Source organism: Anomaloglossus baeobatrachus, chromosome 4 (assembly GCF_048569485.1).
Source record: "Anomaloglossus baeobatrachus isolate aAnoBae1 chromosome 4, aAnoBae1.hap1, whole genome shotgun sequence".
Lineage (NCBI taxonomy): Eukaryota > Metazoa > Chordata > Amphibia > Anura > Aromobatidae > Anomaloglossus > Anomaloglossus baeobatrachus.
In genome coordinates this window covers 220417790-220442190 of record NC_134356.1, presented here as the reverse complement: position 1 = coordinate 220442190, position 24401 = coordinate 220417790, and the positions used below count along the sequence as shown (strand labels likewise).

The window sequence follows — 24401 nt, the reverse complement described above, 5'->3', positions numbered from 1 at the left end:
GCAGCCCCTCGTGTGTGTGTATGTAATATATACTGGCTGTATAATACATACATACATATATAATATAATATAATAATATATATATATATATATATATATATATATAATTTTTGAGTAAAATGTAAATTGTTCTTTAATTCTATAAACTATTGACAACGTCTCCAAATTTCCAAGCAATACATTTTGTATTTATTTTGCTGAAAATGAGAAATCGTCAAAATAACAAAAAAATGCATTGCTTTCAGACCTCAAATAATGCAAAGAAAACAAATTCATAATCATTTAGAAACAACAATACTAATAATGTTTTATCTCAGGAAGAGTTCAGAAATCAATATTTTGTGGAATAACTATGATTTTTAATCACAGCTTTCATGCGTCTTGGCATGCTTTCCACCAGTCTTTCAATCTGCTTTTGGGTGATCTTTTGTGAGGCTGTGACAGGGGTAATATTTGAAGGTCACTATGTGTCCCCCAGAATGCTGTGAGCTTGCTCTGTGTGGAGTGAACACTGGCCAGGAGTGTGAGCCTGGGAGAACCTAAACAGATCCCTGTAGTAAACTGGGTCCTAAGGTAACAAGATTTTTAGGATTTGTCTATATGTACCGGCTGTGATCCGGAAGAGACTTTATTTGACTGTGGAAAACTGGATCTATTTATGCTGCAACAATAAATAGACTGTTTGTGTGAACAAGCTGCTGCCTCACTGTCTCCCGTTGTTGCCCAAGCAATGCTGCTACCTCACACCTTATACCACTCCTGGTGCAAAAATGTAAGCAGTTCTTCTTTGTTTGATGGTTTGTGACTATCCATCTTCCTCTTGATTACATTCCAGAGGTTTTCTATGGGGTTCAGGTCCGAAATTGGGCTGGCTATGATGGGGTTTTAATGTCCTACATTCATCCACACATTGATTTGAACTAGCTGTGTGGCATGGCGCGTTGTCCTGGTGGAAAATTCAGTACTCACAGTTGGGGAACATTGCCTGAGCAGAAGGAAGCAACTGTTTTCTAGGATAACCTTGTATGCGGCTTGATTCATACGTCCGCAAAAAAGTTTAATCTGCCCAATTTCTAGAGTAAGGTAATATTCATTGAGTCTAACTTTTAACTTTGCCCAACCCCTAATGGTTTGATGGAGACCTGGAGAGGCGTACAAGCTACAGTGTCTTGCACCCACTGTGAAATTTGGTGAAGGATAGGGGATGATCTGGGGATGCTTCAGCAAGGCAGGAATTGGGCAGATTAAACTTTGTGAAGAACGTATGAATCAAGCCGCATACAAGGTTATCCTAGTAAAACAATTGCTTCCTTCGGCTCAGGCAATGTTCCCAAACTGTGAGGACTGTTTTTTTTTTTTTTGTTTTTTTTGTTTTTTTTTTTTCCAGCAGGACAATGCACCACGCCACACAGGTCAATCAATGTGTGGATGAAGGACCACCATATCAACACCCTGTCATGGCCAGCCCAATCTCCAGACCTGAACCCCATTGTAAACCTCTGGAATGTAACCAAGAGGAAGATGGATAGTCACAAGCCATCAAACGAACTGCTTACATTTTTGCTCTCGGAGTGGCATAAGGTCTCCCAAAAGCAGTGTGAAAGACTGGTGGAAAGCATGCCAAGACGCATGAAAGCTGTGATTAAAAATCATGGTTATTCCACAAAATATTGATTCCTGAACTCTTCCTGAGATAAAACATTATTAGTATTGTTTCTAAATGATTAGGAACTTGTTTTCTCTGAGGACTGAAAGCAAAGCATTTTTTTTTTTTGTAATTTTGACCATTTCTCATTTTCAGAAAATAAATACAAACTTTATTGCTTGGAAATTCAGTCAGTTTATAGAATAAAAGAACAAGTTACATTTTACTCAAATATACCTATAAAGAGAAAAATCTGAAAAACTGAAAATTTCGCAGTAGTGGCTCAATGAGCATTAAAACGTAACATTTTATTTATATATATATATATATATATATATATATATATATATATATATATATATATATATATATATATATATATATATATAATATATATTTATTATTTTTTTTTTTTTTTTTTTTTTCTCTCCATAAAGCTCTGTATAGAATGGTTAGATATGTATTAGTCTACTACGTCTGTGTATACGCTTTCAGGAGGCATACTCCCGAAAATTGTACAAGACAGAGCACACGGTGATTCCGTCTGCACCATTATAGTCAATGGCCCCGTTGGCACATTCGTCCGAAACCAGTTTTGCGGGGATTTTCAGATGTAAGGCCCGACGGGGCCACTGAACGGAGCACAGTGTGAAAGCTGCTCAAGGGGTGCAGAAAATTTGCAAAATCAAAAACACACCAATACTCATCATGGGAATATAGTCTTCATTGGGGGGGTATGTGTTGAGACACCGGGATGTTGAATAAAGAATAAATACTGGTCCATAGTTAATTTTCCCAGTGGGCACAACACGATCTACATTAACCAGCTTGTTTGTGTTTGGGGCTATTGCCTCTGCATCAACATTCAAAACACAGAAAATTTGCCAAACAGGTTTTTCTCTATACTTTTTGGCCTGCATGCGTTAGAGAGAAGAGGCAAGATGATGTAACTTCTGGGTGTGAGACAGAGGTTTCACTTCTAGACTGCAGGCAGTCCCCAGGTTACAAACGACATATGTTCTGTAACTTTGTTAATAAACCAAATATTCATGCAAGGTGGAACCAGATCGTGAGGGAAAAAAAATATCACAGCTGCCCACCATATAGTTTTTTTTTTTTTCTTTCGGTCTTCGGTCATGCCGAATCTCCTCGCTCCTTCACTATATACCAGGACTTAGGACTTTATGGCCTCAAAGGTTACTGATCACTCAACCATATGCTGCGCAGTGACTTTTGAGACCTGGACACGGCTGGGATTTTGAACATGTGGCATTTAACTGCGGAACTCTCTTCCTGTTCTCTTCTTGATGTCGTTGGACACACTGCATCTCTGGCCTTCACACTATGGCTCAGGGATTCCAGCTGCAGCCATGCCGTTAGCCTACTGTGCACCATAAGATTGCTTTTCGCTTCAGTTAGGCTAGTTACACATTGGTATTGTGCTGTATGGAATTGCACTGTCTTGTGAAATTTTTCAATACAGAAAAATGCCACAAAATGAGTGTGAGATTATGGATGACATATGGCACTGAATACATACATCAAACAACTGATAGGTGCAAACCCATCTATTTAAATGTATGTAATATGTGCAAGTATTTAGTATCTCACTAAAGTTTAGTGGTGAAGTTAAAACATATATTTGTCCTCCCTTATGAGATGAAATGGAGATAATGGGATATACAAAATTTGTAATCCAGTGCTACTATGTGGTAATAGTGTAAAAATAACATGTACAAAGCAATTCAACCTGCAAGTGTGAGATCCTCACTCCTACAGGACACCATTACCTATTTGCACTAATGGTGAGATCAGTCTTTAATCTTTCTAATTATTTTTGAATCTTTCAAAGTTGATATTTCATGTACTTGAGTGTCCACATACCTGTTCCTCTTACGTGTCTTCTTAGTTGGTGTCTGTGTATGCTTTGTACATATTTGCTGCACCTCCATTAGATATTGGTGTGTGTGTGTGTGTGTGTGTGTGTGTGTGTATAATATAGATATATCTCTCTGAAGTGTACCGCTCGGCCGCAGCCGAGCCGCTCTGATCCGGGCTCGTTTGGTGGGTGGCTCGAGCGCCTCCGGACCCGGGGGTCACGTCGCTCTGAAAGGGAGTTGGCGCTACGTGTAGGGATTTCGGTGGGGAGGTTCACGGCCGGAGCCATGGTGTTTTTAGGAATTAAAGTTCGTGACGCCACCCACGGGTTGTGAATGTGGACACCACCGCTGCCGTTAACTAGGCTCCTGGGGACGGTGTTATGCAGCCTGGTGTTGACCCCTCCGTGGGTAGGGGATGATTGGTCCCGGGGCCCGGTGGTTGTGAGGTGCGGGCAAGATGCTGCGGTGCGCAGCCCGAGGGCACTGTAGTACTCACTATGACAGATAGATACACCGGAGTCTCTGGTAAACCAAAAAGGATGGTGGTCGGTGCGCTTTGCCCCTTTCTCAGGTTAGTGGTTCCCACCTTTCTCCTGCACCACTTTAGTAGAACTTGACTGCCTATGCTTCAGCAACGGTAGTCCACTCCCTGGCTTTGTGTGTCGGGGAACCCGTTTGCCCTCAGGCGCTGACCCGTGGGATCTCTCTGCCTGGGCGGTGGCTTTATATCCCCCTCAGTGGGCTGTTGCCGTCTTTTGGGTCTTGGGACCGGAAAGGATTTAAGGTCCAGACCTCAATCAGTGAATTTGACGTGGTCCAGTGGCTTCTGGACCTCGTTCTTGGTCTGAGTACCCCTCCTGGTGCTCCGGTTTCCAGTTGGCTCCTCGTTGTATTTCCCTTTTATCGATGTCCTATAGATGGTGCCCTTCACAGTAACCCCTCTTATTTTGACCTAGCGCAAAGTGACAATGCTTTGAGCTTTGGCAATCCTGGACTGTTAGTATGTTAATTGTTTTTTCAGTTGTCATGAATCGCTATGCTTTCCCTGTAGTGGCCACTGCTAAGGAAATGCATAGCCATAAGATTCTTTGACTGGGAATCCTAGTTTGCCAAGGCTGAATTTATTAGAGAAATGTGTTGTATAAATGAGTCAATACTCTTAACTTCGGTTTCCCTAATAGGTTTATTGTATTTCTGTTCTTTTTAACTGATAGAATAGAACACATCTTCCGCTGTTCTGAAAATTTGGCTTTAACTGTAATATACTTACTTTTGCAGGGAAACTCCTAAACGTTGCCTTGATTTGTCAAATCTCAGTGCGGATGAAGTTGGATTGCAAAATTTTGTGTCGCCTGTTAAAATGCCAAAGGGTAAGAATTCGACTTTTTGTTTTGAGCATGCAATCTTTTGAATGCAGTCACCCTTTTCTTCTCATTAGAATGGTGCTCTGCTCATCCCCTATGAGAGTGCTAAGTGCTGCGCTTGGCTTTCTCCAGTAGCTTCATAGAGAATGGATAGAGCATCCAGCGGCCATCTGACTATCCTTCTGCTTAATGTTGTATTGAGGATAAAAAGTACTGATCTCAAAAGTCAGACATCACTGATCAGCACGTTATCCCCTATATTGTGGATAGGTCATAACTTGTTTTTACTGGACAACAACTTTAAAGTTTAGGAAATTGTCTCTGCATTTGGGCTCCCCAATGTACAGTGCTTGCAAAAAGTATTTATACCACGTGAACGTTCCCAAATTTTTTTCTTCATGGAATACCCATAAAATGAAAAGTAATTTTACTGGGATTTTATGTGATATACCAACACATAATTATATACAGTTTTCTAAATACTTTAAAAATATAAATCTGAAAATTGATGTTTGTATTCAGCCCCCCTGATTCAATACTTTGTTGAACCAGCTTTTACTGCAATTGTCCCTCCCCAGGGCTATGGGGTGCTCAGTCCTGGGCGGTATACTACTGGAATGTGTCACTGGGTGGCCGTTGCCCGGTTCCATGACCCTGGGGGGTCGCTTTAAAAGGGGTTATATACAGGGGAATGTTCAATAAAGTTTGTTGTGGCGCCACTTGCGGGTTGCGGTTATGGAGATAGAACCGCCGCTGCACAGTCTCTCCGCTGGGGCTGATGTTGACGGCAGCCTGGATGTTGGGCCCTCCGCAAGTTGGGCCGGTGCCCCAGGGGAGTAGGTGATGGAGTTAGGCGTGAAAAGAAGGGAAGGCAACACAAGGGGTTGCTGTATAACTGATTCTCTTTACTCTCAGTGGATGGTAACTGGTACCCGGAGGAAGGCTTGTGTTCACCCCTGGTTCCCTTAGTCCCAATACCGGGTTGATGACCTGGTGGCTTCTTTCCCCTGCACCTCTCTCAAGATGGTGGGTCCTCGTGGCTTGGAGCGTCTGGGGGTCCCCTCCTTTTTGTCTCTGTCTCTGGTCCGTACGGTGGGCAGTGTGAACCACGTAGGGTCGGTGTTCCGGTTCCTGCTTCTCCCGTTACTGCTGGTGCCCCCGGACTTCTAAGGTCAGTGAGGTCCTGGATGGTCCCCTAACTGTGCAGATTATATTAGGTCTTCCTAGAGCTTTTGCCTGACCTAGGGCTCTGTACCCCGTTGGTGCTATGGTTTCGGGAGTACTTTGCCCTACTCCGTTGGCAACTATAAGCCTGGGTCCTCAGGTCACCGTCACATTCCCGAGTCAGTGCAGTTAAGTCCTTTCTCACTCACTTCCACTTACTAACTGCCCGTCCCCTCCCACCTGGTTGTCGTCTAGTGGACTGGATCGGCTCCACCCCTGAGTGACCATCCATTGGGTCCACTCTAGTCTGTCACCAGTCTGTGGATGTGGAAAACTGGGATTGACATGTGTTTTGGTGTTACCGGCACTGGTCTTCCAGGTCCCTGGGGGGGTAGGCCCTGCATCTTTGGCAGGATGCAGTACCTTGTAGTGCCCTGATGGGTTCAGGGGCGCTACACAATTACTGCTGCAAGTCTTTTACATTGTCTCTACCTGTTTTGCTAATCTAGAGGCTGAATTTGCCCATTCTTCTTTGCAGACGAGCTCTAGCTCAGTGAGATTGGATGGAGGCGTCTGTGAATAGTAATTTTCAAGTCTTGCCACAGATTTTTAATGCGATTTTAGGTCAGGACCATTCACACACACGATTATGCGTTTATCTAAACCGTGTAGCTCTCTCAGCATGTTTAGGGTTGTTGTCCTTCTGGAAGGTGAACCTCTGCCCCAATCTCAAGTCTTTTGAAGCCTCTAACAGGTTTTACTCAAGGATTGCCCTGTGTTTTTAGCTTCATCCATCTTCCTATCAACTCTGACCAGCTTCCATGTCCCTGCTGAAGAAAAGCCTTCCCTCAGCATGATGCTGCCACCACATGTTTGGACTTCTTATAGGTTTCTTTAAAAAAAAAAAAAAAAAAAGTCTCATTTCGATAAAGGCCATATTTGTGGAATATACAACTAATGGTTGTCCTGTGGACAGAATCTCCCACCTGGGCTGTGACTCTCTGCAGCTCTTTAGAGTGGGGATCTCGACGCTTCTCTGCTTAGTGCTCTCCTTGCTTTGAATATCCGTTTAGGTGGACGGGCATGTCTTAATAGGTTTGCAGATGCCATACTCTCCAATTTTGGATGATGGATTGAACAGTGCTGCATGACATATTTGGTGTTTTGGGCTAACTTTTTATTTTTTAATAACCTAACCCTGTTTTACACTTCTCCATAATTTTATCCCTGACCTGTTTTGTGTGTGCCTTAGTTTTCATGATCTTTGTTCCCTAATGTTCTCAAACCTTTGGGACCTTCACAGACTTGGTTTACTAATTAGGTGACTTCTTGAGGCAACTGGTCACCCAGGATTTTATTTAGGGATATTAGACTACAGTGAACTGAATACCCATGCATGTCACAGTTTTGTTAAATTATTATATACATTTTTTTAATTATTACTTAGAAAACCATGTATCTTTTCCTTTACACTTCAGATACTTGCTACTTTGTGTTGGTATGTAACATAAAATCCCAATAAAATACATTCAGGATGAAAAAAAGTCTAGCGCAAGTTGCAATTAAAAATTTTTTTTTTCTTTTATTTGATAAATCCGTTAAAAATAAGTGGTGTACAAAGCGGTCAGCTAGAAGAGTATAGGGGACATAGAGAGGAACCCCACAGAACTACGCGTTTCGACACATAGTCTTAATCATGTTCTGAAAAGGAAAGAGTGTCGGTTTCCTATAAGGTGTAACACACACCCACCTTAATTACATGCACATGTCGACATTTGGAAGTCTATCACATTAGATGTTCACATTAGTAAGTGCATGGAATGCGGTTTTCAGAAAAAATATAGTTAAATAAAAGGCAGAAATATTGAAAAATGGAAAGGGGAAGAGAAAGGAAAATAAAGGGCAAGAGAAAGAAGAAAGGAAAACCACATATATAAAATAAAGGGAGTGATGGTAAAAAAAAAAATGCTGTTAAAATGTATCTTATACAGATAAATATTTCTGCAGCTGGCAGGTGCATACAATATAGATTAGATTTATACATTTAAAAGGATCTATTTTATATGAGTAATTTGCAAATTAATATAATATTCATAAAAAAAAATACATTTGGTTGTGGCTGTACTGTGAATTTTTTTTTTTTTTAAAGTTCATAAGTTAGGAATACTTTTTCAAGACACTGTATCATGATGAATACACCACTTGTTCTAATGCATTACATCCGATTGGACAACTTCCAGGGTTCCTCAGAACAAATGGGCAAGACCTGTTAATTTTACAGTAGATATGGAAATTGCTTCTTTAGAGAGGAAGACTTGAACTAGTTCCGTCTATTGAAGTCCTCTTCCTCTCTGAAGAGTCAATATGCATATTTAATTTCACAGAGGAGCATTGGATGGCTTATAAGCCTCCTTACCCAGGCATGCTAGACATGTTGCTCTCCACAAGGGGCAACATTACTCCTTGGATCACAGTAGAGATGGCAAATTGATTTCAGCCTGCATAAAAATGCTTGGCAGACAGTCAATCTGTCCGAATATGTTGATAGACAATAATTGTATAATAAAGCAAGTAAATGGAGAAGAGAAATGGGATAGTTGAGTTAAAAGGTGAAATTATAAAACTCTAAACTTTGATTAATAATATGTTTGAAAATAGTTGATATATTATTAAAAAGACAAGACTTAATAGTTGCTCTTTAATTCTGACAACCAAAGTGCAGCTATATAAATTAAAGGCCTTGATCTTGAAGCCCCTTAAATGCTAAAGTACCCCAGAAAACCATAATCGCCTAACCAGTGTCATGTCTCCAAGTGGTAACTTGCCATTGTTATGCCTTGTGAGGGCTGCAGCCTTCAAAGTTCTATCAGATGAAATTTGAAGGCTGCAGCCCATCAGCCCTTTTATAGGCTGCAGTGCTCACGTGAGATAAGAATGTCAAATGACTGCTTGGAGGCATCTACAGTGCTGCTGTGTTCTAACCATATGTCACTTAAGTTCCCCCGCCGCCGGAGTGGTTTTCTGCTGATTCGTTAGTGTATGACACCCCTTTCCAACCCCAAGAGTCTCCTATAGAAATAGGTAATAAAAAAAAAAAAGTCTTGGACATCCAGTTTAACAATTTATGGGGTACTTATCTAAAAAAGTAAAACCTCTATTGAGCACTAAAATGGCATTCTCTGTACGCTAATTTCTGGGAAAAAAACCCAATAGTTTTTTGTTTCCACATCACAGCTTTCTCAAATTCTATGACTCACTCATGGGTTAACAAATACTACGCAGATCCCTAGGTGAATTTCTTGAGTAATTTATTTTCCAATGGAGTCCCCTTTTCTTCCCCCCCTTCCCCCTTCTCCTGCTGTTTCAGCACCTTAGGGATATGAAAGTAGCGCGTCCAAATTTTTTTCTTGCCAAATTTGCTGTCCAAAAGCCATAGCACTTCTTCCCTTTTCGAGTCCTGCCATGTGTCTAACTAGTAGTTTTTGACCACATATTGGGAATTGCAGCATTGGGAGAAATGGCTTTAGGAATTTTGGGATTAGGATCCCTTTTCCCCATTACCTTGAGTGGTGTAATTTCTAAAATGGAGGTCACTTGTGGAGAGGTTTTCTATTGTTTCCACAGCTCTGGGAGTTTACAAAAGGCGAAATGGCATTCTTAACTTCTTCACGATATCCACTGTACATGTACGGCGCAGCGGGAAGTGCGTTCCCACAAAATGCTGTGTGTGTGTGTGTGTGTGTGTGTGTGTGTGTGTGTGTGTACAGCACTGATTGCTCCAGATCAAAAGCCGAGCCAGCAAAATCGTCAGCAAGTGTCAGCGCTGACACCCTTCAGTAACACGCATGATTAGTGCTAGCACCAATCGCAGGTGTTTAAAGGCATTGTCCACTCTTAGGACAACCCCTTCTGATTCCACATGTTTCCGCCAAGTAAAATAATAAGCCTATACTCCCCTCCCATACATTGACATCACGTGAGCCCTGTGTCCAATCAGCACCTGCTTCTGTCTCTACGCCTTCGGACCAAATGAGCAATTTACAGAAAGTTAGCGGAAGCTGCAGTGCTCACTTCCTGTTGATTAACCTTGCTTGGTCCAAAAGCGTAGAGCAGGGTTCCCGAACTCCAGTCCTCGAGGGCCGCCAACAGTGCATGTTTTCAGGATTTCCTTAGCATTGCAAGGGTGTTGGAATCATCAACTGTGCAGGTGATAATTTAATCACATGTGCAATACTAACGAAATCCTGAAAACATGCACTGTTGGTGGCCCTTGAGGACTGGAATTGGGGACCCATGGCGTTGAGACAGAAGCTGGCACTGATTAGATGCATGGCTCGTGTGATAATAATAATAATTAATAATAATTTTATTCATTTATATAGCGCTATTAATTCAACAGCGCTTTACATACATTGGTGATGTCACATTAGCAACGGCACCATGACCTGCAGCACCACTGGGAGGGCGCCAATATGACAGGTGTGTGTAGGCCCTGTTATTGAACCTAGGGGAAACATGTGAAATCATGAAAGAAGCTATCTCAAAACGCGTTTCTGCGGGCTTTCCTCACTCCCAAAAATTGTCATATGCTTCACGATATATGTGTAGATACAGCCCAGCACTAATGTAAATTGTGGTAACAATTAAAATATAACCTTTATTGGTTCATAGTTAAAAATATTAAACCACACAACACATACGGTTGTAGAACAACCAAGTAAAAATGGAGCAAATGTAAAAAGCTCCTAATATCACCATGGAAGGACAAACCTCACACAGGGGGGGAGGATAGAGTAACCTCCCACCACGGTGATAGAGAAACAAACAACCCCAACCAGGTTGTAAAAATTACTGAATTATACACACAAGACAGTATAGTCCAAAAGACAAAATTCTAAAGATGTATGAAGAAAAATTATTTTAGTTGTCCAATATATAGAGGGGGGGCCAAACACAACAGCCTCACAATGCCCCTCAATTGGCAACCATCTGACCTGATGTGCTCCTAGACCTCCCAACGCGTTTCATAATATGCTTATTCCTCAGGGGACTATGGTCAAAAGAGAGCTGCAAATGATAAACACAAGGGTCAGGTTGCTATTCAAGTACAGTGTATAGCAAAAAGGACGTATAAAGCAAAAAGCAACGTATTTACCTTCAGTTAGACAGACTTCCAGCATGTTATGTCTGGGCCTTGGCATACCTCACTGCCCTAAACTTTACCTTTTTAAGTGTGGTTGGTATGTTTTATTTGTGGAATCCACTTGGAATTCCATGTTATTTCATGAATTATATACCGCCACTGTACCACATTAGCCATTGTTGGATTACAGTGGTTGTGTAAACCATTAAATGTGTCCTATACATACAAATTCAATGACCTGTTTATAAGCAGCAATATGTTTAGTAGTTATAGGCACAGTTGCACACCACTACCATCTAGTGGAGGAATTAAGCAATTACTGTGAGAACATGGTCTTATTGTACAATAATTACACTCTGGAGTTTTGTTTCATTTTCGTCTATGGTTGCACAGTTTATTCTGATACTGTCTCCTTGTATATTTCTGAATTTTTGTTAATTTAATTAATTTACATTTTTTTTTTCAATAATTCTCGTCCCTATACCTGTTGGTAAAGTCCCAGAAAGGTGTAATTTCCAAAATGGGGTCTCTTGATGGGGGATTCTGCTCTTTTGGTCAGAGGGGCTCTTTTATATGGAGTCTGCGAAAAAATGTAATCCAAGAGTCAAACAGCGCTCTTTCTCTCCTGATTCTCGCTGTGTGGCTAATCAGTACTGTAATGACGTGGGGTATTGCCACCTTCAGATGACATTTGTGACACATTTTGGTGTAAATTTATTTTTCTTCATATTCCAAACCTCTTTCAAACGACACTTCTCAGTGAATAATCTAGGAGTGCAGTGATCATATTGTCACTACAGGTGTGCCACAGAATTTTATGCCACTGGGCGGTGAAGAGAAAATTACATTTCTACCACAAAGATTTTGTTTTAGCCCCAGATCTTAAATTTTCTCACAGGGAAATGGGTAATAACCGCACCAAAATTAGTCACACAATTTTTAATGAACATGGCAATACCCCATATGGGGCTATATACTACTGCTTAGCTACTAGGCGAGACTCCAGATGGAAGGAGTTCTATTTGACTCTTACAATACAAATTTTCATACAATAGTTAGTGGAATCCATATACAGAGCCCCTAAGTGCCAGAGCAACAGAATCCCCCCTCAAGTGACCCCATTTTAGAAATTACGACCCTCTAGGAATTTATCTACAGGTGTATCGACGATTTTGACTTCATGGGTGTTTTCCAGAAACAAGCAACAATGGATTTGGTGGGTGAGTGAACATTTCAAACCTGCCATTGTAGTGTCTAGTATATTGTAATGTTCATACATTGTAGTGCACATACATTGTGCCCAGCTCAGGCTTCTGGAGAAAAGAACCTCGCAAATAAAGTTGGCTTTCTCACTACAGAAACGCCAAACATGTGGATGCTATGTGTGATTTAGGTAAACTGTGGCACTGCGAAAGGAGAGGTTGCATTTGGATTTGAAAGTTCAGATTGGGATGGATTTATTTATTTTTTATTGGGTGGGAGCCATAGCGCTTTTCCAGAGCTTTTATGCCAACCGTATCGTGGAAGTCTCCTATATTTCCGTTTACGGATGACTGACTCCAGTAAGGACTTGTTTTTTTGTGGCTTGAGTTGAAGCTTTTATTGGAAACATTTTACCTAAAAATTTGAATCACATTTATCCTGTGCTCTACACTGAGCACTTACATTGGGGATTCCATCTAAATCTCTGAATGCTGTGTATCAGATGATGCCCATGAGGATTCCGTTCACTATAATGATGCATCAAAATTACTCTGATCTCTGTTTGACCTCTGTCCAGTGTTGTTCTTTTAAAAGTGCACAATACTGGTTAACCGTGCTTTTATGCACCACTGAAAAGATGGATACCGCCAGATCATAGGACAGACTGAGTCAAAGGGGACTCAATCTGCCTCGTAGAAAATCTTCCGTCAGGGGTTTTGTCTGAATCACGTATTTCAGAGACTTATATGTAAACCTTGGTGTAAGAGCTCAGCGTAAAGCGCAGGATAAATGTGAGCTGAGCCTTACTGTGATGTTTGGGAGGAAGAGTGAACAAATCAACAGCAGGTCAAGTATTGCTTTTTTTTTTTTTTTTTTTTTTTTTTTTTTATACACTGTTCACCTTGTGGTATAAGTGATTAGATGGCTTTATTCTTTGAGTCAGTGCGATTACAGCGCTATCCGGTTTATACAGAGTTTTTATGTTTGGTTATTATCACATGTTAAACAATGCTCCTTTTTTTTTTTTTTTTTTTTTTTTTTTTTTTTTTTTCCCACAAAAAAAGGTTTTACATTGCCATATTTGAGAGCTATAATTTTTCTGTATTTCTTCCGAAAGAGTCATAAGAGGGCTTGTTTTTTTTTTTTTTTGTTTTTTTTTGCGGGATGATTTAATAATTTTATCCGTACTATTTTTGGGTACATAGGCCCCATGCACACTCTGCAGTTTTTGATGCGTTTTGGATTCAGTTTATGGTGACCTTTTTAGTCACCGCAAACTGCATGCTTTTCCTTTCCCAGCAAATTCTGAGATTTCAGATTTGCTGAGCGCACGTTGCTTTACTAGTATTGGCCGCAATTTTGTGGTGACAAGAAAACTGTAACGTCAATTTTTTTTTTACGTTTTTCAAGCATTGGTGATGAAAAATGCATGGTCAAAAATGCACTTTTTTTTTTTTTTTTTTTTATGCGTTTCTTTTGGCCATAAAATGCATTATTTTATTTTTCTTTTTTTTTATTTTAATTTCTGGCCACAGGGTCCTGCAGCATTCGGACATACCCATAATGTTTTTTTGATCGCCTTTTAGTCCGGTTTTTAGGAGGCAGAATGAACATAACACATCCTGAATTTCTGTTATATTTTTTTTTTTTTTTATGCCATTCATTGTGAATTAATATTGGTAAAATTAATAAATTAGGTTTAATCTTCAGATCAGTACAATTACAGCAATAAAACATTTTTATTTCTTTTTTGCTATTTTTCCCAATAAATATTTTTTTTTTATAGAAAAAATATTTTTCTTTGCATAGATATATTCGAAGAGCTATAGCTTTTTCTTATTTTTCCTCAAATGGAGCTGAGTGGGGCCTTATTTATTGCGGGACAAGATGTTTTCGTAGATTTTAAGAATTTTATTTACATTCAGCTTTTTTTTATTGCGTTTTTCATAGTTACATAGTTACTTAGGTTGAAAAAAGACCTAGGTCCATCTAGTTCAACCTTCCTCCACCAGTTGTACATTTAGTCACTAAGTCATTTATAACCAACAATGTTTTGTGTACTGAGGAAATCATCCAGCCCTTTTTTAAAAGCTGTTATAGTATCTGCCATTACTACCTCTTGTGGTAGGGTATTCCACAGTCTGACCGCTCTAACTGTAAAGAACCCTTTCCTATTTAGGTGTCGGAATCGCTTTTCTTCCACTCGCAGTGAGTGCCCCCTGGTCCTTAGTATTGTTTTTGGAAGAAATAAGTCATGTGCCAGTCCTTTATATTGACCACACATGTATTTATACATATAAATGAGATCTCCTCTGAGACGTCTTTTTTTCTAAGCTAAACATATCTAACTTTTTCAACCTGTCATCATATGTGAGGCCTTCCATTCCTTGTAATAGTCTAGTTGCCCGCCTTTGAACTGACTCTAACTTCTGAATGTCCTTTTTAAAATGTGGAGCCCAAAACTGGATCCCGTATTCCAGATGTGGCCTTACAAGTGATTTATAGAGGGGTAATAATACGTTGGGATCACGGGATCTAATCTCTCTTTTTATACACCCTAAAATCTTGTTTGCTTTAGCAGCTGCTGCTTGACATTGAGTGCTGCTGCTCAGCTTATTTGTAATGAGAATACCCAAGTCCTTCTCCTGTTCTGTAGTCCCGAGTTTACTTCCATTTAATGTATACGCAGCTATAGGATTACTCCGTCCTAGGTGCATTACTTTACATTTATCAACATTAAATCTCATTTGCCAAGTATCTGCCCATTCTGACATCTTATCCAGATCTTTTTGTAATATTGTACTATCCAGGGAAGTTTTTAATATCCTACATAGTTTGGTGTCATCGGCAAAGACTGACACTGTACTATCAATCCCATCCACAAGGTCATTAATAAAAAGAGTAAAAAGAATCGGTCCAAGCACAGATCCCTGCGGCACCCCACTGCTGACTATGGCCCATTTAGAGAATGTACCATTTATGACTACTCTTTGTTTCCTATCTTTTAGCCAATTCCTTACCCAGTTGCATATTGTGTCCCCTAGTCCTTGCTTCTGGAGCTTTAGTATAAGGCTATTATGTGGTACGGTATCAAATGCCTTTGCAAAGTCCAAATAAATCACATCAGCTGCATTACCATTATCCAGGTTTGCACTTACCCCCTCATAGAACCCCAACAGGTTGGTTAGACACGACTTATCTTTCATGAATCCATGCTGTTTGTCAGTTATCATATTATTTTCTGCAATATATTTTTGCATGTCATCCCTTAAAATGCCCTCAAAAACCTTGCATACTACTGATGTCAGGCTTACTGGACGGTAGTTGCCTGGATCTACCCTCTTACCTTTCTTAAATAGTGGTGCCACATCAGCAATCCTCCAATCCTGAGGCACCAACCCTGTTACAAGTGAGTCTAAAAAGATGAGATACAGCGGTCTGTCGATTACGGAGCTCAATTCCCTCAATATTCGTGGATGAATGCCATCTGGCCCTGGGGATTTGTCAATGTTTAATTTACTCAGACGTAGGCGTCTTGTGTTAAATTAATTATATTGGGTGGTGGACTTTGATTTTTCACTTGTTGAATGATCCCTGGTACAGTCAGTTCCTTGGTGAATACAGATGAGAAATGCCTATTTAATATCTCAGTCTTTTGTTTGTCCTCTATAACTAACTTGTTATTATATTTTAAGGGTCCGATACTATCCTTTGTTTTCCTTTTGGCATTAATGTATTTATAAAAGATTTTGGGATTTATTTTAATGTCATTGGCGATTTTTGTTTCAGTAGCTAGTTTTGCTTGTTTGATTTCTTTTTTGCATTGCCTATTGATATCTTTATACTCCTGCAATGCTATTTCTGTATTCTCAGCCTTCAAGATTTTAAACGCCCTTTGTTTTTGTTTTATTATACTTTGTACAGTCTTAGTTATCCATAGTGGTTTATTTTTATTCCTGGACATTTTATTACCAGAGGGTATAAGTTTTTTACAGGACTCTAGTAGTATATCCTTAAACTTACCCCATTTATGTTCGGTATCCCCAGTTACCATGACTTTGTCCCAATCTACACATTTAAGCTCTTCCCTTAATTTGTTGAAATCAGCTTTCCTAAAATTCCAGGTTTTAGCATCTCCCCTTTGAAATGTTCTATTGAATATTACTTTGAAGCTTACCATATTATGATCGCTGATGCCCAAGTGCTCCCGGACCTGTAGATCTGAAATTGTATCCGGTCTATTTGACAGGACCAGATCTAGCAAATTATCTCCCCTGGTTGGTTCATCTACCATCTGAGAGAGGAAATGGTCTTGAATGGTAGATAAGAACTTACAGCTTTTAGCAGAACCAGAAGATTCTATGTCCCACTGTATGTCTGGATAGTTGAAATCCCCCATAATAAGAACCCGATTATTATTATTAGCTGCCTTTTCAATTTGTTCCAGCATTTCACCCTCTATTTGTTTAGGTATGTTAGGAGGCTTATAGCAAACTCCAATTAGCATTTTTCCATTATTCCCCTCCCCATGTACATGTACATTTCTTCCACTTTTTTTTTTTTTGGTGGTCTTTCTTTGGAGTGATTGCTGATCTAATACTCTGCAAGGTTTGTACATTGCAGGACATTAGATAAGTGGCTCGCACATTCTGCTTGTGAGCCGGTGTGATCATAGCGCTGTAAACATTTGGGGAGACTTGCATATATGGCGCATGTCGTGAAAGAATTCAAAAGCCATTACTAAGTTGGGAAGGGGTTAAAAATGGCAATACTTAAAAATATAAAAAATTTGTGTGTTTTGGAATGTTTTTTTTTTTTTTTTTCTTTTTTTTTTTTTTTTACTGTTGACTTAAATTTACAATGCCTACAATTCTCTACTTGCTAACTTTGCACCTTAGGCTAAGTTCACATTTCCGTTGTTTTGTATCAGTCACATGCGTCGCTTGACGCATGTGACTGATGCGTTGTACAACGCTGTACAACGGATGACAAAGAACAGAATTCTTTGTCTTTGTCTGATTCCGTTGTGTGCGGGGGGCGGAGTTCGGGGGGGAGGGGCCGAGCGGGGCTGCGGCACTGAGGACGTCAGTGCCGCAGGCACTGCAGGACAGGAGTGTGTGTGTGAGTGTGTGAGTATACACATGCTGAATGCGGGAGGGGGTGGAGCCGAGCGGGGGGCGGGGCCAGGCGCTGAGGATGTCAGTGGCAGTGCTGCGGTCTGCATGGCTGGGGACAGGTGAGTGTGTGTGTGTGTGTGTGTGTGTGTGTGTGTGTGTACATGCGGAGTGCGGGAGGGGGCAGAGCCGAGCGGGGGGCGGGGCCAGACGAGGGTGTCAGTGGCAGTGCTTGTCTGCATGGCTGGGGACGTGTGTGTGTGTGTGTGTGTGTGTGTGTGTACATACATGTGCGGGAGGGGGCGGGGCCGAGCGGGGAAGTGTCGGCCTCCCTGCAAACGTAACCAGACTAAATATCGGTTAACAGCAAAGCACCTGATGTTTACCTTGGTTACCCGATATTTACCTTGGTTACGGGCCTACACCGCTTAGCGCTGGCTCCTTGCACCGTAACCAGGGTACATATCGGGTAACCAACCAAAGCTGATTACGTGTGTAGGGAGCCAGAGAGCATGCGCAGCGAAATCCGACGGATCGCGCTGCTCAAAAAACGTTACATGCTGCGTTCCTCCCGCCCGGCGGTCAGTCGTTCCACGACTGATCAGTCGGGCGGAGGGTGCAACGTAGCATCATCGGTCACAATCCGCTGCTCATACAAGTCTATGGGAGCAACGGAATCCGCTAAACGGATTCCGTTGTTTACAAGAGCAGCGGATTGTGACTGATACATTTTAGCGGAAATGTGAACTTAGCCTTAGCAGTTGAGCTTCGATTATGCATCTTTTAACCCCTTAAGGACGAAGCCAGTTTTGTACTTAATGCCCAGGCCATTTTTTGCAATTCTGACCAGTGTCACTTTATGATGTTATAACTCTGGAACGCTTCAACGGATCCCGGTGATTCTGACATTGTTTTTTCGTGACATATTGTACTTCATGATAGTTATAAATTTAGAACTATATTCTTTGCTTTTATTTGTGAAAAAAATTGGAAATTTGATGAAAATTTTGCAATTTTCAAACTTTCAATTTTTATGCCCTTAACCCAGAGAGTCATGTCTCACAAAATGGTTAATAAATAACATTTCCCACATGTCTACCTTACATTAGCGCAATTTCTGAAACAACAAAATTGTTTGGGGTTAGGAAGTTAGAAGGGTTCAAAGTTCATCAGCAATTTCCCATTTCTTCAACAAAATTCATAAAACCATTTTTTTTAGGGACCACATCACATTTGAAGTGACTTTGAGAGGCCTAAGTGAAAGAAAATACCCAAAAGTGAAACCATTCTAAAAACTGCACCCCTCAAAGTACTCAAAACCACATCCAAGAAGTTTATTAACCCTTCAGGTGCTTCACAGGAACTAAAGTAAAGTGGAATGAAAAACAGCAAAAAATAAAATTTTACCTAAAAATGTTGCTCTACCCCAAAATTATTCACTTTTAGAAGAAATGACACAACAAAATGGACCACAAAACTTGTTACCCACTTTCTTATGAACACGCCAATACCCCACATGTGGTCAGAAACCTTTGTTTGGACAAATGGGAGGGCTCGGAACAGAAGGAGCAATATTTGAATTTTGGAAAGCAAATTTGGCTGAAATAAATTGCGGGCACCATGTTGCATTTAGATGTCCGCTGAGGTACCTAAACAGCAGAAACCCCTCACAAGTGATGCCACTTTGGAAACTAGACCTCTCAAGGCTTCTATCTAGGGGTATAGTGAGCATTTTGGACCCACAGGTACTTCACAGTTGTCATTTTTTTTTTCTTCTCAAAAATGTTGCTTTAGCATCCTTTTTTTTTTTTCACTTTTTCAAGAGGTAATTCCAAAAATTTGACCCCAATGTTTGTTACCCACTTTTTTATGAGCGCGGTGACACTTCACATGTGGTCTGAAACCTTTGTTTGTTTTGAGAAATGGGAGGGCTTGGAACGGAAGGAGCAATATTTGAATTTTGGAAAGGAAATTTGGCTGAAAAAGATTGCGGGCACCATGTCGCATTTGGAGGTCCCCTAAGGTACGTAAACAGCAAAGAAACCACACAAGTGACGCCATATTGGAAAATAGGCCCCTCAAGGAATTTATATAGATGTTTGGTGAGTACCCTGAACCCCCATGTGCTTCACAGAAGTTTATAAAGTTGAGCCATGAAAATAAAAAAATAAAATGTTACCACAAAATTGTTACTTCAACCAGGTAGCTTTTTTTTCCACAAGGGTAACAGGAAAAAAATCACCATGAAATTTATTGTGCAATTTCTCCTGAGTTTGGTGATATCTTGTATGTGGTGGAAATCAACTGTTTGGGCACACGGCAGGGCTCGGAAGAGAAGGAGTGCCATTTGACTGCAAAATTGGCTGGAATCAATAGCGGACGCCATGTTGCATTATGAGAGCCCCTGAGGTGCCTAAACATTGGAGGTCCCCCACAAGTGACCCCATTCTGGAAAATAGACCCCTCAAGGAATTTATCTAGATGTTTGGTGAGTACCCTGAACCCCCCAGGTGCTTCACAGAAGTTTATAATGTTGAGCTGTGAAAATAAAAAAATACATTTTTACTACAAAATTGATAGCTTTTTTTTTTTTTTTTTTTTTTTTAACAAGAGTAAAAGGAAAACAATCTGCATAAAATTCATTGTGCAATTTCAACTGAGTATGCTGATACCTTATGTGTGATGAAAATCAACTGTTTGGCTGCACAGCAGGGCTCGGAAGGAAAAAAGTGCCATTTGACTGAACAATTGGCTGGAATAATTAGCGGACGCTATGTTGCATTTGGAAAGCCCCTAAGGTGCCTAAACAGTGAAGGTCCCCCACACTGACCCCATTCTGGAACCAAGACACCTCAAGGCTTTTATCTAGGTCTATATTGAGCATTTTGAATCCACGAGTACTTCACAGAATTTGATAAGCTTATGTTTCCATATTGAAATTTTCATTTTTTTTTCACAAAAATGGTGCTTTAGCATCAAATTTCTCACTTGTTGCCTCTTGAAAAACAAAACGTGGACCCCATAGGTTGTTATCCAATTTCTTGTGAGCGCAAGGATACCCCACATGTGGCCAAAAACCTCTGTTTGGATAAATGGGAGGGCTTGGAATGGAAGGAGCACTATTTGAATTTTGGAAAAGTTGAAATAAATTGCGCTCACCATGTCACATTAGCAGGGCCCCTTGGGTACCTATACATCAGAAACCCCCCACAAGTGACCCCATTTTGGAAACTGGACCCCTCAAGTATATTATTCAGGAGTATAGTAAGCATTTTGATTCCACAGGTACTTCACAAAAATGTTGCTGTAGCAACAAATTTCTCACTGTTAGGCTATGTGGCCATGATCCAGCGACACGGCGTCTAGTACACAGTGTCAGCCTTCCTGCAGAAATGTGAGTGTTGTCCACGGGAGAACGCAGCTGCCCATGCCCATGGGTTCAGGCTGCTGTGGACTTTAGCTCTGTTCTCCCTGCAGAGAGCATGCTCATCTCCGCAGCATACATTGACATACTGAAGCTCTGGAAGCTGCACCACAGGTCAGTTTATGTTGCGGAGAAAAGAAGCACAGTGGGAATGGGATTTCTAAAAATCCTTCCACTGTGCTTCTACTGCACAACGCAGCGTTATGGATGCAGGGAAAACACTGCGTCCAAAACGCTGCAAACCCTGATTGTGGGCACATAGCGTAAAATGCTACAATGGATGAATGGATAGATGTCAAACATATATAACGTCCCACCCCCTGCATATTCTAAGCTGGCGCCCTTTAGAGCCTTTCATGTGGCACTAAAGGGTGCCTAGCCTTGTATTTAGCCCCAAAATAAAAATTAAAATAAATGACGTGGGGGTCCCCCCTATTTTTGATAGCCAGCTAGGTTAAAGCAGACAGCTGTAGCCTGCAAACCACAGCTGACAGCTTTCTCTTAGCTGGTGATCAATTTGGAGGGCTCCCCAAGATGTTGTGTTTTTTGTTTTTTTAAATTTTTTATAAATAATTAAAAAACAAACCAAACGTGGGGTTCCCCCAAATTAGATCACCAGCCAAGGTGAAGCTGAAAGCTGGGGTCTGGTATCCTCAGGGTGGGAAGAGCCATGGTTATTGGACTCTTCCCAGCCTAAAAATAGCAGGCCGCAGCCGCCCCAGAAGTGGCGCATCCATTAGATGCTCCAATCCTGGCGCTTCGCCCCCAGCTCATCCCGTGCCCTGGTACAGTGGCAAACGGGGTAATATATGGGGTTGATACCAGATGTGTAATGTCACCTGGCATCAAGCCCAGCAATTAGTTATGTCATGGCGTCTATCTGATACCAGACATAACTAATTGACAGTAATAAAAAAAAAAAAAAAAAAATTGACAACAAAAAAAATTTATTTGAAAAAACACTTCCCAAAACATTCCCTCTTTCACCAATTTATTGAAAAGAAAAAAAAAAAAATCGGGTCCCCTGTAATCCATTTTGGAAGTCCCACAATGATTCTGGACCTTCTAGAATATTTGGGGCATGCTCGGGGAACGTATCCCTCATTTTCTGGGAGTGCAGACTCTCCATTTGAGGAGAGTGGGTGCAAAGAATCTGCACCTACCCTCCCTGGGTCACAGCAGCAGAGTCCGTGAAGCCAGCGCAGCTCCACAGCTCACACTAAACCCAGGAAGCTGAGCTGTCAGCTGTTCTGCAAATGTGACCAGCGTGCAATGTGAAGGAGGAGCGATCGCGGTGGATGAAGGCTGTAAAAGGTATGGTGGATACCGGGGGGAATAGGGGGTGACCTGGCAGGGCCTGGGGAGCAGTTTTCTGTTGCATGTGTCATGGTGTGTGCTGTGCGCTGCGGCCATGTTGGATTTTCGGGAGGGGGTCGGGGGGGGGGGGGTACTTTGGCGACACCAGGGGACCGGAGGTGACCAGGAAGGAGATTTAACTCCCAACTGGCATGTTTGATCATGCCAGATGGGTGATAAATCATTTTTTACCGGCACTGTCATTTACTGTAACGTGATCATCGTTATACGGTGTATACCGGTGATCACGTGACTGGGGACCGGAAAAACCAACATGAATCATGATCTCCAGTGTCTCGGCTACCCCTGGTAGCTGAAACCCCGGAGATTTTCTGACGCTGGGGGGCGCTATACACTTATTTCTGTCTGCCGCTTTAAAACGGCAGATCAGAATAAGTACCCTCTTTTGCTGCCGTTTTAATACGTAAGGCTCTCGTAATGGGGTTAATGACTCACTCTAAGAACAATTGTTGTCTTTTATGTTTATTGGTTATTTGACAATTTTTAGAAGGTACAGCTGCATCTACAAAAAGGGAAACGCATACATTATATAGTCATTACACACAGAGTGATCTATTTCAAGTCTTTATTTCTGTTAATGTTGATGATTATGGCTTAAAGCCAATGAAAACCCAAAAGTCATTATCTCATAAAATTAGAATATTATAGAAGACCCAAGTGAAAAATGATTATAAACTCAGAAATGTTGGCGCCTACTGAAAAGTCTGTACAGTAAATGCACTCAATACTTGCTCGGGCCTCCTTTTGCATGAATTACTGTATCAATGCGGAGTGGCATGGAGGCAATCAGCCTGTGGCACTGCTGAGGTGTTATGGAAGCCCAGGATTCTTTGATAGCAGCCTTCAGCTCGTCTGCATTGTTGACTCTGGTGTCTCTCATCTTTCACTTGACAATACCCCATAGATTCTCTATGCGGTTTAGGTCAGGTGAGTTTGCTGGCCAATCATGCACAGTGATACTGTGGTTAGTAAACCAGGTATTGGTACTTTTGGCAGTGTGGACAGGAGCCAAGTCCTGCTGGATAATGCAATTTCATCTCCAAAAATCTTGTCGGCAGAGGGAAGCATGCAGTGCTCTAAAATTTCCTGGTAGATGGCTGCGCTGACTTTGGTCTTGATAAAACACAGTGGACCTACACCAGCAGATGACATGGCTTCCATCACTGATTGTGGAATCTTCACACTAGACCTCAAGCAGCTTGGATTGTGGCTTCTCCACTCTTCCTCCAGACTCTGGGACCGCGAGTTCCAAATGAAATGCAAAATTTACTTTCATCTGAAAACATCACCTTGGACCACTGAGAACAGTCCAGTTTTTCTCCTAGGCCAAGGTAAAACGCTTCTGGCGTTTGTCTATTGGTCATGAATGGCTTGACACAAGGAATGCGACAAGGTTATCCCATGTCCTGGATACAGCTGTGTGTGATGGCTCTTGAAGCACTGACTCCAGCAGCAGTCCACTCCTAGTGAATCTCCTGCAAATTTTTGAATGGTCTTTTCTTAACAATCCTATCAAGGCTGCGTTTATCCCGGTTGTTTGTGCACTTTTTTCTACCACACTTTTTCCTTCCACTCAACTTTCCTTTAATATGTTTGGATACAGCACTCCATGAACAGCCAGCTTCTTTAGCAATGACCTTTTGTAGCTTACCCTCCTTGTGGAGTGTCAATGACTTCCTTCTGGACATCTATCAAGTCAGCAGTCTTCCCCATGATTGTATAGCCTACTGAACCAGACTAAGGAACCATTTTAAACACTTAGGAAGCCCGTGCAGGTGTTTTATTGTCTTTATTCTAATTTTCTGAGATAATCACCTTTGGGTTGTCATTGGCTGTAAGCCATAATCATCATCATTATCAGAAATAAACACTTGAAATAGATCACTGTGTAATGGCTCTATATAATATATGCGTTTCCCTTTTTGTATTGAATTACTGAAATAAACTTTTTGATCTTCTAATTTGAGATGACTCCTTTCCCATTTCTTGTCTTTCCCATTCTTCCTTTCCCGCGTTTAGGTAACCAACTGGCTTTACACTCAAATATTTATATTGTTCCTTCCCTTCTTTCCCTCTGACTTTCCCAC

At 41.1% G+C, this 24401-nt stretch overlaps 1 protein-coding gene across 3 annotated transcripts in view; it reads left to right on the top strand.

Moving 5' to 3' along the window:
- CDC25C (cell division cycle 25C) overlaps positions 1 to 24401 on the top strand; it is a 154903-nt gene that overhangs the window by 37022 nt on the left and 93480 nt on the right. For all 3 annotated transcript variants that reach the window (XM_075344674.1, XM_075344673.1, XM_075344672.1), the window contains exon 3: positions 4804 to 4895. In XM_075344674.1, coding sequence (XP_075200789.1) covers positions 4804 to 4895 — 92 coding nt within the window. The remainder of the gene's footprint in view (positions 1 to 4803; positions 4896 to 24401) is intronic.